Source organism: Phoenix dactylifera, chromosome 15 (assembly GCF_051530095.1).
Source record: "Phoenix dactylifera cultivar Ajwa chromosome 15, Ajwa_hap1_PhDact_Kaust_v1.1, whole genome shotgun sequence".
In the NCBI taxonomy this organism is placed as follows: domain Eukaryota; kingdom Viridiplantae; phylum Streptophyta; class Magnoliopsida; order Arecales; family Arecaceae; genus Phoenix; species Phoenix dactylifera.
The window spans coordinates 24516543-24533036 of NC_143204.1; the positions used below are offsets into that span (position 1 = coordinate 24516543).

Consider the following 16494-nt stretch of genomic DNA (forward strand, 5'->3'; position numbering starts at 1 on the left):
TGGAGTTCGCGCTAATAAGCTTGGTGATTTTGTAGAAGAATTTTAGTATTTTAAATTTACTATGAATTTGTAGTCAGTAATTTTTTGAATATTAAGAATTATGGATTTGATTTTTATATTTGAATTTGGACACTCCGAACAAACATTGATTTTATTTAATGAATAATATAATTAAATTTCTATTTATTTTATTATTTTTGAGTTGGATCTGAAAATTAAATATAATGTTGGCTTCGTATTATCGTTGATTGTATACCCTTCAGTGGTATGACAATGTCATGCTATGGATCTATGGTCATACTTTAGATTTGGGGCATGACAATGGCACTAGAGCTTGCCGTTCTTTACGGAAGTTTCCAAGTGCAAAATTTTTAGTGAGACCGAAAAATAAAAACCATCGGTGCGTTTTTTACCCTTCCACAAGAATATCCTTATCGACTGATCAATTCTGGGGCAACATCCAATTCAGAAATTGGAAGACGGGCATGCAGCAGAAGAGCAATGCAGCGAGCATGGCATGGATGAGATAGATCCGACCTGCCCATCGAAAGAAATCTCTCCTTCCATGAAGCAAGCCTACCACCGAATTTCTCGATAAGTGGCAACCAACACAGTCGAGTTAGCCCAGGATAGGTGCACGGTGAGGCCCCCTTCGGCAATTCATCAATGCAGCAACGACATTGGCTTCTTCCTCTTTCATATTGATGGAGATAGAGAGAATTCTAGTAGTGGTTTTTAACTCTCTCGTCTATGTGCCTCACTAGATTCTTTTTCTGGTCGCCTTCTCTATTAGAAAAAGACAGGCATGAAGGGGACCCAAACAAACATGCAGCATCGCAACTGGTTAAACTTGTTGGCGAGGGAAAGGATCAAATCAAATTTAAAGCGAGGAGGAGCTGATCGAGCTCCTGTGGATGAGTTGGCGAGCACTGTTCCCAAGGCAAAGGCTGCATTGGTGGGGCTGGACATCCGGGGCACCTATTTATATTCCGAGAGCATCCACTCTTAATTCCTAACTATATTGCAAGCCATGGAGCAACTCAACCCTCCTCCCAGCCTCCCTTATCCCTTTGGGAAAGCTTAGATGCTATCATGCACTCCTCTGTTCAGAGCCGGGTCCCTGCCGACGTAGCCTTTTGTTCCGAGCATCTTATCCACACCAACTCAAAAGAGTGGAGGGACCAAAGTCGGCAAGCGTCAGATGAAATAACAATGAGGACAGAGATATCTCTAGGAGGCTTAAGATGATGGCCCCATAACAACTCAAAAGCTTCGGAAACTCAGCAACCAGGACCCAACTTATTGTAACTCAATGGCTGTTCCTCTGTGCGAGTTATAGCATCAACCATTTAAAGAGGCATGTCGCACCTGCAGGCTCATATTAATGTACAACTAACAAAGGTTTTGGGACATGGTTTACGCAGGTACATGAATGGTTTTAACTTCATTGATTTACATGTATATTTGATGCTCCTCCGATTGTGGTGTCATAACTTTATGAGCAATGGTACAGGTTTCGAGCTGTAAGCCATTATTCTAAAGATTGGTGTTGCATCGCATGACTAATTTTGGAGTTACAGACCCATTGCTGGCTAATTGCAAGCTTGCAAGAATCTTGCCAGTCCAAATTAATGGCTAAATCTGTTCCTTGTTGAACCTTTTGATCCCAAGTCCTGAGATGGTGCTTAAATGCCATCATACATATCTTGACCGTAACATGAACTTATATACATGCATTCTTTTATTCACTCCAACATATAGCACAGACGGTCTTGATTAAGTAACTTTCGTTGGTCAAGTATGATGCCACAAGGCAATTAATCATAGCTTGAATTCAAGTACTTCTCAAAGGGAGCATCACCAGCCAGCATGGCATTTTTTGTGTCAAACACTCGACAAGTATCTTGTAAGATTTGGACATAGAACCACCAAAATAGGTAGGCAATGGCCTAGTTTGCCGAGGTGTAAGCCTCTAAGTTCATTGCATCAAAGCACATATTTATGTTAAAATTGACTTGGTCTTCAAAAATTCTTGGCTGGCCATCCTCCAATTCCTATGGATAAAGTCATAGAAAGCAAAAGGAATAAGAGCTCTACGTTGGTGCAGTCCAAAGGGCCAGGAAGAGCCAACTGCATATCATCCAAATATATGGTCCTACACAAGCATTTTTATGCGTATATATTAGAGAGACTTGTGACTGACAGATTCTCTTTCTCGGATCCGCTGCTATCTCCCCATCACCATCTCCTCGATCCATGCCCTGCTGCCATCTTCCATTTATCTTACTGCACGAAATTCCAAGAACTCAAACCACAAAATGGAAGATGAGAGAAAAGATACAAGCAATGAAGAAAGATGCGTGGAAGGATTTTGCATGCATGGAACTAGGCGGGGTAACAGCATCCGCTTTTGATCCCTTTTCTCTAAATCTCACCCTCTCGTCCTGTCTTGTGATAAAGGTGGTGCATGAAACAATAGAGCCAGATGCCACTCCTTTTCGTGGATGCTACAATGTAAGCATATATTCTCGAACTCCTTTAATTGAGCAACCGGCTCAGAAAAAATTGTCTCTGCAGCAGAGAAATCTGGCTGCTGCCAACGTGCTCTGTGCCTCTGTTTTGGAGCTGCAACAATCAGGTTCTAAGGTGCTTGATGTACTCTCTCTTGTTGTAAGTCCTGGAATTTAAGCTTCAGCCTCCCTTTACCTCAAACAAAAAAAAAAGGTCCTGAAGTTTAGGAAGGGCTGTTTGTCTTCTGCAACTGATCCATGGGCATATATTGTCAGTTGCCAAAATTTTTAAATACTCCTCCGTAAATAATTTTGCGGTCAATAAAAACCGGGTGGCATCTTGCCTCTCTTATTCTTAAAAAAAATGTTTGGAAAATGACAATGTAAGCGACCAAGACATCATCAGATGGAAGACTCGTGCAATAAAAACTCCACAAAAAAAAAATATTGAAGAAGTAAAATTAGAAAAAAGTCAAGATTTTATTTGTATAATTCATAAAAGGAGAGTAGAGCTATCTTTGTAAAAAATGCAAAAATGTAAGGTATTATGGCAAAATAAAATTCTTGTTGAGGTTGGACAATCATGAAAGACATTGGATTAAATTCTTGCTAATTTATATTATACAATTTTAAAAATTAAGAAAATCCTGGATGATTAAAGGAGCAGTATTGCAATCCATATCTATATTAATAAAATTTGCATGCAAAATTGTTCTAATTATTAGAAAATTAAGCTTATGAGTGACTCTATAAAATTATGAAAAATGATAATTGTACAAAAATATTGAGAAAAATAATAATAATTTCAGAGATCAATTTGCATTTATACATGAAAAATCAATAATAGAAGCTTTACTTAAACAATTGATATAAAAATATAGAGAAAAAAAAAAGTAGCCTATACATGATCTATATTGACTTAGAAGGAAAGATTATGGCTTTTAGAAAGAAAGATGTACACAAATAATAATTTATAAATATATTTTTGGTTATTATGAACTTGAATTAACAATCAGCACTTATTGATAATAATCAGTAAAAGATACCGTCATATAAGTTTATAGACTATACAATATTTGCCGAGGAAAAGAAAAGAAGGTCTAATGTTCAATTGGACTTGTATGGAAAGAAACTTTAGGGGACATTGTCTTAAAGATTAGTAGCAAAAAAATAATATATAAAATTATTTAGTAAGAATAACGAAAATATGATATCAATTAAGGTTAATGTCCATGAGTCCACACATTTTAGTTACTCCATGCCCCGATTTCGGCAAAATCACAAGTGCAGGTCCCACCTTCCGCCACGTCACCTAGAGGCAGAGTGGTGACCCACACGGTAACCACAGTCCACAGCTCTGGCGGTGGTTTGGATCTCCGGACGCGACCACGTGTCGGTCATGTCACGGTGGACCCCAATTATGGATGATGGGGAGGAGGCTCTCTGATCAATGCTCCCCGGGAGACAGCTGTCATCCTCCCATTCATTATATTCTCTCTCTCTCTCTCTCTCTCTCTCTCTCTCTCTCTCTCTCTCAATTATTTGATCCCTCTTCCCCCTCTCTCTCTCTAAAAAAATATAGACAGGGCTCAGCATTCCTTCTTCCTTGGCCTAGACATAAATATATAAAAAAAAACTAAGTTATTTTTCTTCTTTAATTTGCTTATAGTTCATTAGCTACGAGATAGTGCAGTGGTTTCAAGCTCCTCCTTCCGATCTCTACGTCCTGCATCACCAAAGAGCTGGTCACAATTGGCAACAGCAAGATCAACAGCTGATTCACAACATGTACAACGATGTATGCAATGCTGGAGATCTTGTTCCTCTCCCCACCTCAATGCAATCTCTCCAAAACTCCAATGATCATGACACAAGCGGCATTCATGGCACCAGGCATCCAATTACCAGCATTGCCAATGTTTCAGGGAACGAAACAGGTACCAAGAAATGGGGCAATAATTCGAGGAAGAGAAAGGTCGAGAATAGCTCTAATCAAAAGGTAACATTGAGTATTCCTCTTACCTCTCAGGTTTTCAAGATTTTGTTTCATTAACCTCAAGAACTAATGATATTGTATTTCTTGCATCCAAGTAATCAACACATTTTCCTTCAATGGACATGAAATAAGTACGGAATCAGCATTATGCTTAATTAGAGTAATCTTATTATAATATGAAGGTACTGTAAACTGTAAAATATTTTGTTTTTGAAGCTCTGGCGTTTATTGACATAAGTGAAGATCAGCCCTTATTAGCATGAACTTGAAAAGGAATCCTTCTTTGAAAATTAAAGAAAATTCAATAAGAAGAACTGCTACCACGCATAAATGCAAATTAGAGCATAAATGTGATCTTCCTTGGGAGCAGGTGGAGTGCGGCAACACCATAGAGGATGGAATGAAAGAAGGCACAGAAAGAGGAGGAGGAGGAGGAGCAACAAAAGAGAGCCAGCAAGCGAACAGGAAAAAAGAAACCTCCGGAGACGCCTCAAAGGAGAGCATGAAGCCACCAAAGACTGAGTACATCCACGTTAGAGCGCGTCGAGGCCAGGCCACAGATAGTCATAGCTTGGCCGAGAGAGTAAGTTTGCCTCAATACTTTTGGCTCGCATTCCCCTCCTATCTCTCTGTTTCTTACCCGATTAGTTTGTGGTGTAGGTGAGGAGGGAGAGGATCAGTGAGAGGATGAAGTACTTGCAGGACTTGGTGCCCGGGTGCAAAAAGATCACTGGAAAAGCCTGCATGCTCGATGAGATCATTAACTATGTTCAGTCTCTCCAGAGGCAAGTCGAGGTAGTCTTCCACTTCCCCTGTTCTCTATTGTCCCTTTTTTCTGAAGGAAAAACAAAGAAGAAAAGAAATTAGAGGTTTGAAGAGGTTTTGAATTTTTTTGTTTCTTCTGTGGTTTTGCAACAGTTCTTATCCATGAAGCTCGCTGCAGTGAATCCGAGGCTGGACTTCAACATTGATGACTTCTTCGGTAGAGAGGTGAATTTTTTATCTTCTTTCTAACAGTAAACGTTTGATCTCAGAGCCGTAGCATTGATCCCATAAATTTGGAATCATATCCAGTTCTGTAAGATAAGAGAGAGGAAAAAATAGGGCCTTTGATAGATAGAGAATTTTACCGTTTCATAGTCTCAATTGACGTGCCTATGAAAATAGTTAATACACACACCCTTCTCATTAACATATGGAGACCATGTAAGGTGAGGCCTGTGCATCAGTGAGAGTGTGCAAGTTGATTGTTTTGATAATTTGTTGAATAGTTTAACAGATCTATTTTCAGATCAGTATCTTTTATAAATTTTTTTTATATATTTTTCTTTCTTGCAAAATTTTTTATAAATAGTTTCTATAAACTCTATTTTTTAATAAAGATCGACTGGGTGGCTTTGCCTCCCTCTTCATTAAAAAAAAAAGAAGAAGATAAGTTGTTGTATGAGGTGGTTTTAACGTTTAGCATTTGTTTGATTGCCTCCAAGTCAAATGCATTGAGCTCTATTTGCTGTCATATTCGCCAAAAATTGATTAGATTTACCTTTCCTGATTTGGTACAGATAAATCTAGCTTGCAATCCGGGTGCGATGCCGGTGCTCGACATGTCATCGGAGCGATGGAACTCGTCTTATATTCAGTTCAACTCCTTGGATCGAACAGCTGCTACTTGTGGATTCGACATGGCTATGTGCTCCTCAGATCGAGTCCTCGGTGGAACCATGAGTTCGCCTGCAACCGTGCCCGGCACAATCTTGGATTCGAGTCTCAATGTAATTACTTCTATAACCACGTTCAAGAAATTTATTAAGATCAGATAATGGTGTAAAGGTAGGAGCCACCAATTAATTATTCGTAACATTTTTAGGACATCTCTTTTGATGGTAATTTTAAGGATATTTCAGGTCCATGGATCTTCATCTTCTTCTTGGGACGCTGGCTTGCACAACATCTATGGGGTGGAATTTTATCAAGGGAAGAGGCCTGACTTCCCCTTCCAATCATTGCAAGGTAAAGATACCTCTATCCTATGTGAAGGACATGGAAGTATGCACAAAAGAGTAGCACTGGATTGCACAAAATTCATACCTCGACTTCATTCTGCTCCTCACCGTTGATCACCATGGATGGTGATCGATTTTACATGAGATGACACCTTCCAAAATTGATTAACTTGTTTAGCAATAGGTTAACTTAATATCACGCTAGAACTACTCAAAAACTTAATTACATTGTTTTTTTATTGAATTTTTGCAGGTGATAACTTGCAAAACAATATCAAGACGGAGATGTGAGCATAGATTACATTAAAATTCCCTGATGGTTAAATATCCCAATTCCAAGCCAGAAAAATCTTTACTAAGTACATATATTATTCACCTCCTGAAAAAAGTACATATGTATTTATACTGTGTGGCAGTAAGAAGAAGAATGCGTACCATACTTAGCACATTATGTGCGACAAAAGGTTGGAAATTGATCTAATCAAGTATGAAACTACTTTTGTGTTTGCATGTGAAATAAACTTTCAAAGTGATGTTCACAATCTCTCTTTTTTTTCAGTTTTAAGTTCGAAAAAAAAATCTTATTTCTGTCCAAGATCTATAAAAACCATTTTTTTTGGTGCGATGTATAACAATTCATTTGAAATAATATCAATTTTCAAAATAAAAAACTTGTGATTGTTTTGGCTTATGCCTCCAAAGAAGATGATATCAAGGCGATCTCTTGAAACCCAATTTCGTATGAAAAAATGCTGTTTTTTTTTATGAATATGAATATCTAATGCTAAACATTGAATGATGTATACAAACATTACCGGATAATTTGCATCCACATATTTATCTATTGCTCCATGAGTTCAAGTCAATTGACAAGGATGAGCATTAGCCACCGTCGCCACATGCACCCAACCTTTCACTGTACCTGGTTTGCTTTCAATGCACCTTCCATCCACCTTCCTTCGAGGGTTTATGTGGTTTGGCTTCATTTCTTGTTGATAGGGATGAAAAAGTGAGCTTCTGGTCCATGAATATTAAGTTCACAAGGATCCATAATCTATGGATCCTCAATTTCTTAGATAATAATATGGCACCTTCTCTTTTTTGAAAAAATTATATCCTACACCGCGTGATGGAGAGGGTTACAATTTGGGATGAGCCGCATAGATCTCATAAAAACGAAAAATCTGATGGATATAGTGCACCGATGATATAGTGTACCGATAATATGGTGTATGTGGTATAGGATATAATTTTTTCTTTCTTCTCCCTCATTTATTTAGGTTTTACAGGCAGCTGACATGACCATCATCCTCTCTTGTCACTTTCGCTGCAGAGATGTAGGTTTTTTTTTTTTTTTTTTTTGCGCGCGTGCTAAAGCGGATATTTCATATAATACGAGTACGGATATATCCAATAAAATCAGAAAACAAAAGGTTACGGAGTGCCTGAGGCAGCTTCCCCTTTTTGGCCCATATGGTGCCTCTGGAATGGCTGGCTACATAGGCAGCCACCCAATCCGCAGCTCTATTTGGCTTTCTAAATACATGCTTAGTCTGAAATGTCACCTCATCTCTCACTATCGCTTAGATGTCTCGAAGCAGGGACTTAGGTCTTTTGGGCAGAGATTTTTATGGAACGGGGAATCTAGTAGGACGCCCAATGCCCATAGCCCACTTTTCCTAGTCTATTTTGGACGAAAATCTACTTGATCTTGCGAGGCGAAACGGGACATCTAGCTTTTCTTACCGTCATGCAGGCAACATGTAAGGTTGCGTACGAGTAATTATTTTGAATTGCATCAACAATGTCTCCAATGAACTGGACAATTGGTACTTTTACCCATAGCGATATCTTGGCAAGTATATGTTGTTCGTGTTAATAGAAGAAGGCGTGTTGTCACGGTTTAAATGTAAAAGAGAATAAAAAGAAAGATTATCATAGGATGATATTTTTGCTAGAAATCACAGTATGATGTTTCGTTGTTTCTTTTTATTATTGGTAAGATATATTTCGTTTTTTTGTTTTTTTGTTTTTTGCTTTAACAGGTTAATCATACAATGGGTGTATGAATACACCCAATAAAATCAGAAAATACAAGCTCACAGAGTGCCTAAGGCAACTCCCCCTTTCCTGACCACATGATACTCCATGAATGGTTAGCCACATAAGAAGCCATCCAATCAGCAACCCTATTGACTTTTCTAATACATGCTTGGCCTGAAATGCCCTACTATTCGTCATCATCATCTAGATGTCCCAAAACAAAGGATGGTCCGAGCTCGCATCCCTCGGATCTCCTTGGATCCAACTGATCACCGTGGCCGAGTCGCCCTCCAAGATGATCGAACTAGCCTATAGTACTCGCCTCGCATGTCGATGGCCCACCCAGGCAACCCCCAACTCCGCTCCGGAGACTGAAATATCGAATAATTGGCAGCCACCCGCTGCCACCACCCTAGAGTATGGATCTCGTATGACAAAACCCGCACTTCCCCTTGTGCCTCTGTCTAAAACAGACTCGTTGAAGGTGACCTTGAGAAAACTGGGGGTGGGGTCTCCCAGGTGAAGAAACCATCTAAGGGACTGCTTGAACAGAGAGGGAACTTCAGGTATCCCGAGCTATCAAAGGTCCATCAGAAAGAAAAGTGTGACTGATCTCTGCCGTCTGCACCCTGGCGTACTCCTTCACAAACCTCGGTGACAGTCTGCGCTCACCAAAGTACGAGAGTTTCTTGCCAGCCAAATCTGATACGCTGTGTAAATCGCTCTAACGGCCTCCGGGCGTGTCTGTGGACTATCCGACCACTAGCGAATTACCTCCAAGAACTGCACCCTCTAGCTCCAAACCTCTTGCGGAGTCCCTACCCACTGCCATGTCAACCTCGCCCATGTACACTGAAATAGCACATGGTCCACTGTCTCATAAATACCACACCTCCTGCACTCGAAGGGATCTTCAACCTACGTCTACTCAGCACTGCTGTCATCGAAAGGCTTTCCCAAATCACCTTCTATAAAAAGAGTGTTGCCCTCGGGTGAAGTCCGAACCTCCAAATCCAAGTGCCGTCTGACCCTGGCTCGTGCTTTCGCTGGATAACAAGGAAGAAATCCTCCAACCTAATACTGGTCCTGCACGAGGTATATTTTGTTGTTCAATAAGAAGATGGTTATTAGACGATATGCAGACAACAACCAGATAGATAAGCCGTTGAAAGGTGGATTTTTAGCATATAATTTAATTGCTGCCAATATTCTCTCTATTTAATTATCAATAGCTGACTTGACTGTTTTAAGTAAGGCAATTTTATTGTGTTTGTAAAAATCTTGTACATGTCATTTTGTATAATGTGTATACATAACTTGCATCTCAATTGATTGGTGCCGTACATTGAGAGACATTAATTTATTTTTAAAAAAAACTGACTCACGTCAGGATACAGAGCTTAAATAGTTGTATATTAAAAATATAAACATCCTTCAAATTACTTATTATTTGTGAAATTTTTATAAATTCTTTATAAATAGCTTCTGTAAAGCCCATCTTTCTAATAAAAGCCAAATAGCTTTGTCTCTCTCTCCATTAATAAAAAAAAAAAAGACTTGCATCTCAAGTGATCATTAATATTTTTTAAGAAATATATGGGTATGCCACCACCTTAATTTATGATCATTATAACCATCTACTGAATTCTGTGTTAAACTCATCAACGTGTAAGATGCCGTTGGCTTTTTGTTAGGTGACCGAGAATACTCGGAGGAATAGGTTGAAATGACTCATCAAATTAATGGTTCCGATAATTTAGTGCGAACAAGTCCGATTAGCTTCCCAGCTTTTTTGGGTGTAGATCTATCAGGATCCGACCCGAACCCGACCGGGTGTCCTTTCTTCCCGCTTCCCGAACGGCGGCCGCTCGTTTCTCCTCCCGCTTCCCCTCCTCTCGGGTCAAGGGTTAGGGGTTGGGGTTTTGGGTTTCTCTCCGCCATGAGAGTCCTCCTCTTCTCCCACCTCCGACAAAGCCCTCGAGTCCTCCTCGCTCGATTCCCGTCCATTTCCCATCCCCCGCCCTCTCCTCCTCTCCCTTCTCCTCCGATTCGATCCCTCCATGGCCTCCTTTCGACCCCCAATTACCCCTTCCCGGATCCTCCTCCATTCGACCCCCCCAATTGCTTCCGAATAGGAGGAGGAAGACGCCGTCCTTTCTCGCTTCGTCAGGGCGATCGCGGCAAAGAGACCCTAGACGCGATGCTGCTCTTCATGAAGCTTGCTTATGGATGCCATCGAGGCGAGCTTTTATTTGTAGCTGCGGAATGAGTAAGAGAGGCAGAGGAGATGTTGGTTGTAACTGGTGTTTTGCTGATGATCTCAACATCAGCATATTTCTTCTTTGAAAGGAGCGGGAGATGTGAACTTAGTTCGCCAGGATTATAGAGATGACGTCACGGATAAGCATATTAATCCTTGTCTCATCTGCAAGAAGGATTTCGGATTCGTGAGAAATCTTTTGCATTACGAATATTTGGTATTATTCGTAGACTTGAATCCAGTCACAGCCCTCCGAGACCAAGACTGCATATCCAGGAAGATGACAGGAAGAGACCTCGGAAAAGAAATAGTTTGAGAGACCTCTTTCCGATAAGCCCTGCTGAAAGGAAGATGACACAAATTGTGACAGGGTAAAAGATGCATCCACAGAACGTAGAATGGAGGCAGTGAAGGTTAAAACTTGGCCAAATTTGGGTCGACAATTTAGATCTATCTTGCCATTCTTGAGGTCAACTAAACGAAGTTTTTCTCCAAGGATCCAAAGCACGATTGTTATCCATCATTCCTCAAGATTCTAAATAATATTTAAAGTCTCTATTCTGGAATCTGATATCCATGGTTTAAATAATTTGGGTAAGGGTTATTGTGGGCTAGGACTTAAAATTCTCATGCCAGACGTACTTCAAGCTGAAAGATTGGATCGAGCCACTTTGATTGCACCTCTCAACAAGAAAAGATAAACCTACGAGGAAAGGAATTGCCGACAGTATATGCCATGGGTGCTTTAGCAAGCCACGATAGAAGGAACCTTTCTCCCAAGCAAGAATTTTTCCCTTTTAGAAGTATATTGCGGGAGTTTCCCTCGAGCGGTTACTTGGATATACCTATCTTAAAACCCAAATCTCAGAAGAATCAGATGCAAACTTAGCAGAACAGGTTTGCCATTCGATGGACTCTCTCTCTCTCTCTCTCTCTCTCTGTCTCTCTATATTATATATATATATCCATCCTCTTTATCACGGTGGTCCAATTCATCTACCAATATTCCTGAAGCTTCCATTTTTTTTGCCACAGGAATCCTCGACGTAGCCATGGCCAATCAACCTGGAAGGCGGCAGCCATTTCGCTTCTGGCACTGGGTCAGGCCAACTCCAACTTCACGCCCACCGCCATCCCCAACTGGACGGCCGGCTGCCCGGGCTCCACCAGGAGCACCGCCGCCGTCAGCAGCAACACCGCTACCGTCCAGGAGGCCATCTCCAGCGACTTCGAGATCTCCTTCACCAACCCAAGAAGCCTCCCCGCCCCGAAAAGAAGCAGCAACTCAGGAAGTGTCTCATGCCCCGTCTTTATCGACTCCACCTCTCTCGCGACCTGAATCACCCACCAAAAAGCCTGTAGAGCCCGAAACCCAAGATTCTCGACCTACGGTTCGGGCCTTGTCTCCGACCACCGAGCAGCAGGAGCAAAGCCTATCCGAAACGGCTGCACAGCCACCTGAGGCTGGAAACCAGACCACACAGGTCTCGGAGCCTGAAACAGTACCTGTCGATACTGTTCGTGGCACAACTCCTACGCAAAATCTTGTACTCGAAACGGAACCTGCTAAGGAAATCAAAGAAGAAAAATCTGTAACAAGCGAAGAAGAATCGAAAAAGGAACTGCCCCCAGTACAAGAAAAGCCCCAAATAGATACGGAATCAAAACAAGACGGCGAACCTTCCTCCCAGATGGGTCAAGAATTAAGCATGCAAACCTCGCAGCCCCCACAAGTAGAAGGAAAATCGAAGGTAGAACCAGAACTAATAGAAGAGACACAAACTTCCCAAATCCCGCAAGGTGAAGAAAAACCTGAAAAAATTATTGAAGAGATGCCAAATACAGAATTGGAAGTGATAAAAAAGAAGGAATTGCCAAGAAGCCCCGAGTCAGAAACTGCACCTGAAGGAACTAAAAATGATGAGCCTAAAACAAAACCAGGGGCACAGCCAGCCGAGAAATCAACCTTGTCTAGTGATGAGCCGAAGGATAGAGCTGAAATAAAGTCATCCATGGCTGAACCTGATTCCGAAGCACCCGGCCCGCATGCAGACACAGGCGAGCCCGTGACGAAACCTAGAAGCTCCGTCAAGCAGATAAACGTGAATGATTCCAAGGGAAGGGAGAGCACCATGGGGACTAGAACTATCCCATGGGCTTCACCATCCCATGGAGACCGAGCAAGCTTTCATAAAGAGATCGACGAGGGTATTTCCAAATTGGTTCAGAAGCTGAAACTTGGGCAGTCGCAGCAGCAAGGAAGTGAGAGCGCGGTAAGCATCATAACCTTGGCAGGTAAGAACAACGGTGCAACCATGTTTCTAGGACAGGAGACCACAAAGAAGGAAAGCGACCTCCACATTAACAAGAAAGCCGAGGCCAGCAGTGGTAATAAAGAGATCCAGAAGCAGATGTTGAGTCATACAGATAGCGAGAATCCAGCAATCACTGCAAGCATTAATAGCAATGTGCAAGGCATCAACAACTCGTTGCTGCATGAGAGCTCCTGCAGCGAAGAAGATGCAGGCGTTCACCTGGCTCTCTCTATAAAGCCACATCAGCCTGCCAAATCGAAGTAAAGGGCTATCGACATCTATGCAGAGCCTTCCAAAGAAGGCATTAGCAGAGCATGAAAAAGAGATCAGAAAATGTTGATGCTGTCTTCTCATTGTAAATACCAGACTGCAACTATTACAGAAAATGTTAGGTCTGGTATCGAGATGGCAAATCTTGCTCACAAGTATAAATTATTTATTCTGCTTATTGTAATAATGTTGTAAATTACGTTTCTATACATTATAAATGCAATTCAGATATCTCAATCAGACCAGACAGGTTTTTATAGGATAAGACGATGGTACTGAGTGATGCCCTTCATGCAATTGAGAATGTAGTTCAATGCTCCATATGATTAATATTGAAAATGCATTCAAAGGAGTTACAGATGTGCACCATAAGGTTACCTTGCTTCAAATGTAATTTAAATTTGCAAAGACAATGAGTTGGAGCAGTCCCACCTTCTTTAATTGCCGATAGTGGAATCGAGTGCATGGTGCACTGCACCCTTCTTTGCCTTCGAGTTCGGAGGACATTGAGTTCGTAAGCAATAGCTGAGATGTTGTAATTGCCTGCAGGTACTTTGGCTTGAAGGATTGCTTGGCAAAATTGCAGCATCACTAGGAGGATGGTTATCATAAACAGTGAACTTGGTACCCAGAAAGCTTGACCTGGTTGTTCCCAAAAGGACTACTCAGAGACTAGGAAAGAGAATGCTAACTATAACAGCAATGCAGCAGATTACTTGCCCCAGTTTCCCAACATACGAGCTACTAGCTCGAGAGAAATCACCCAAGGCCAATGAGATGACAATCTCTGTATCAGTCGTGCGCCTATTTTTGCAGGCTGCTAGCAGAAGTTTGTCATTCCCTCCCTGCAATGCTGCGGTTGCAATAACAATATCGATAATAGCAAACCTGAGCCGAAGAGTTGGCCAGCAGGCATATCTGAGTTCCTTATTGAATCTTAAAACCTAAGCATTCCTGACTTCATTCTGAAGTAGCTTTCACCAAGGTACGTATAAACCTGCAACTGATCTTGTATGAACGCTTTGCCCACTGTGCTATGAGCACAATGCATTTGTCAATGATAAAAGCTATCAAGCATAAAGAATTAAGGACCAAACATTTGCAATTCTCTGAGGTATTCTTAACACTACCATTATCCTACTGTTTCCCTCCTAGGAAAAGAAAGCAATATTTGCACCAATGCACCATATGATACTCTATGTATGCATGTATCTATGTATGTGTGTTTGTGTATATGTATGTATATAGGTATGTATATGAATATGTATGTGTATATATGTGTACACATGCGTGTACACACACACACACACACACACACATATATATATATATATATATATATATATATATATATATATATATATGTGAACAAATTAAAGCCAAGATAAAACTTGGAGTCAGCATTCCTTGCTCTCTCTTCTTCAAGAGAAGGAATCATGGGTTCTCTAATGGCAGGTTGGGACATGCCAGTTCAAGATCCTCAAGTTGGTAATGTGGAAGAACTAATTAATATTGAGAACTTTAATTTTTCAGCAAGATACCAGAGGAACATATCACTTACAAGAGGAGAGAGTGATGCATACTGAAAATCCAAGAAGAAGACCGAGGAAGAACATCTTAGGGAATCTCGCATTTCATAATTAAGAATCAGGTATGTTACTGCAAAAGCATAGCAAGTTTGAAAGGTTTGCCTTGTAGCGGTCTTAGCTATCTGCGAACTACAAACAGCAGAGAGCTGGGCAAATGACAGAAGAACATGTATCAAGGGTGTGGAAAAAGCTATAGAGATCAAGCCCCCTGGCCGGAGAGCTCACTGAACAAGATAAATCAGATATCTGAGAAGATCAACATGACAAATTGCTGGTATCACCATGAACTATGAATTTCCTAGTGTTTTCATCACCTCATAGACTTGGTGAAATTATCCCCCACTACATTACTATTTTCCCAGTTTTGTGATTCAATTGGACTGATGTAACAATTAATTCCAACAATTTTATCTAGATGCATGGTATCTTTAGCTTCAGGTTTCAAATTATAGCACGCATTTTGTACAACTACATTTAACTAACTAACCAAAAGTGGAAAAGCTGTTTGCAATGCACTCTGAATCTTCCTTTTTTCTTGAAAGCAATCTAAGATCCTTTTTGATCTTTAAACCTCTAGTACATAACTGGCAGGGGGCTAAAGAAGCTTTTGCTTTCATACTTCTGTCATAGTTACTGTTTTAAGTATCTTCTCTTGTTCAATGAACATTATCTTAGAGTCTGAAATCCTTTGATAAGATCATGTAGCACCTCAGCAGCACCATCAGGTCTGAGCTTTCTAATGGCTAAGAATTGGAAAGGGACAACAGCATGCCAAAATAATTATTGATTATTGATTTTCTTGATAGACTAAACCGAGAAACAAACCTGAAAGAAACGATTACACGCCTCTTTTCTTGACTACATACTATTTACTAGTCAATATTGAAAAACACAAAGTATACTTAAGTAGAAAAATATTTTATCAGGGCTTGTAATTATGTTGGCTGTCCACTGTTATAATTTAAAAATAATCAAAACAAACATTTGATTATTTTGTTTAATTATATATAGATGCAGATATACATATCCAAATACTTGTAGCTATGTGGCTGAAACCTGTTTTTGGAGTTCAGAAAATCTGACATCCCATGACAGTATTACCAACAACATTCTGGTATTGAAGCAAGCAAGTCTGAACAGAAAACCAGACAATCTTGTGCTTTTTCATGGATTCTCATTCTTTCTGGTATTGTTTAATCCACCTCACTCCATTCATCAAGTACTCCTGTGCTTTACTATTTTTTCAATTACTTTGGCATATAATGACTATCTGTTGCATTATAATCCAGCTCCTTCAAGCTACTTTCAGTTTACTGGCTTTCTGTAATTTGTATACAGTATTTGGATCTCACAATCTGCCTGTCGTGACCCTGCAGGTGGACCAGCACCAATTGGGCATTTGTGAAGGAGCCTCCTGTGACAGCCCTGGAGGGCCCTTCTTACAAGCATGCTTGGCAGTAACATATCACAGACTTTGGCAGCCCAAAAGCAATAAACAACTCAGATGC

The 16494-nt window shown here is 40.6% G+C and overlaps 2 protein-coding genes across 3 annotated transcripts; both read left to right on the top strand.

Moving 5' to 3' along the window:
• Positions 1–4070: 4070 nt before the first annotated feature.
• On the top strand, positions 4071–7057 carry LOC103711536 (basic helix-loop-helix protein 79-like). Of its 2 annotated transcripts, none has more exons than XR_604777.6 (7): positions 4071–4509; positions 4877–5089; positions 5167–5301; positions 5425–5496; positions 6069–6336; positions 6411–6516; positions 6763–6782. XR_604777.6 is itself a non-coding variant. In XM_008797713.6 (7 exons), the coding sequence occupies exons 1-7, from the start codon at positions 4297–4299 to the stop codon at positions 6798–6800; spliced, it is 987 nt and encodes a 328-aa protein (XP_008795935.2). In that variant the 5' UTR covers positions 4073–4296; the 3' UTR covers positions 6801–7057. The 2 variants fall into 2 exon arrangements, 1 of the variants encoding a protein (XP_008795935.2); XM_008797713.6 differs by having other exon boundaries at positions 4073–4509; positions 6069–6278; positions 6763–7057.
• A 4807-nt stretch (positions 7058–11864) lies between these two features.
• LOC103711538 (uncharacterized) lies at positions 11865–13642 on the top strand. The gene has a single exon (XM_008797714.6). The coding sequence runs from the start codon at positions 11865–11867 to the stop codon at positions 13389–13391; it is 1527 nt and encodes a 508-aa protein (XP_008795936.3). The 3' UTR covers positions 13392–13642.
• The last annotated feature ends 2852 nt before the right edge of the window (positions 13643–16494 follow it).

Excerpts from the sequence above, each read along its gene's own strand:
- LOC103711536 (XM_008797713.6), top strand. The coding sequence starts at position 4,297 with ATGTACAACGATGTATGCAATGCTGGAGATCTTGTTCCTCTCCCCACC. Across the intron at positions 5,302-5,424 it reads CTCTCCAGAGGCAAGTCGAG|TTCTTATCCATGAAGCTCGC; the intron begins GTAGTCTTCCAC and ends GTTTTGCAACAG. Across the intron at positions 6,279-6,410 it reads TCTTGGATTCGAGTCTCAAT|GTCCATGGATCTTCATCTTC; the intron begins GTAATTACTTCT and ends AGGATATTTCAG.
- LOC103711538 (XM_008797714.6), top strand. The coding sequence starts at position 11,865 with ATGGCCAATCAACCTGGAAGGCGGCAGCCATTTCGCTTCTGGCACTGG.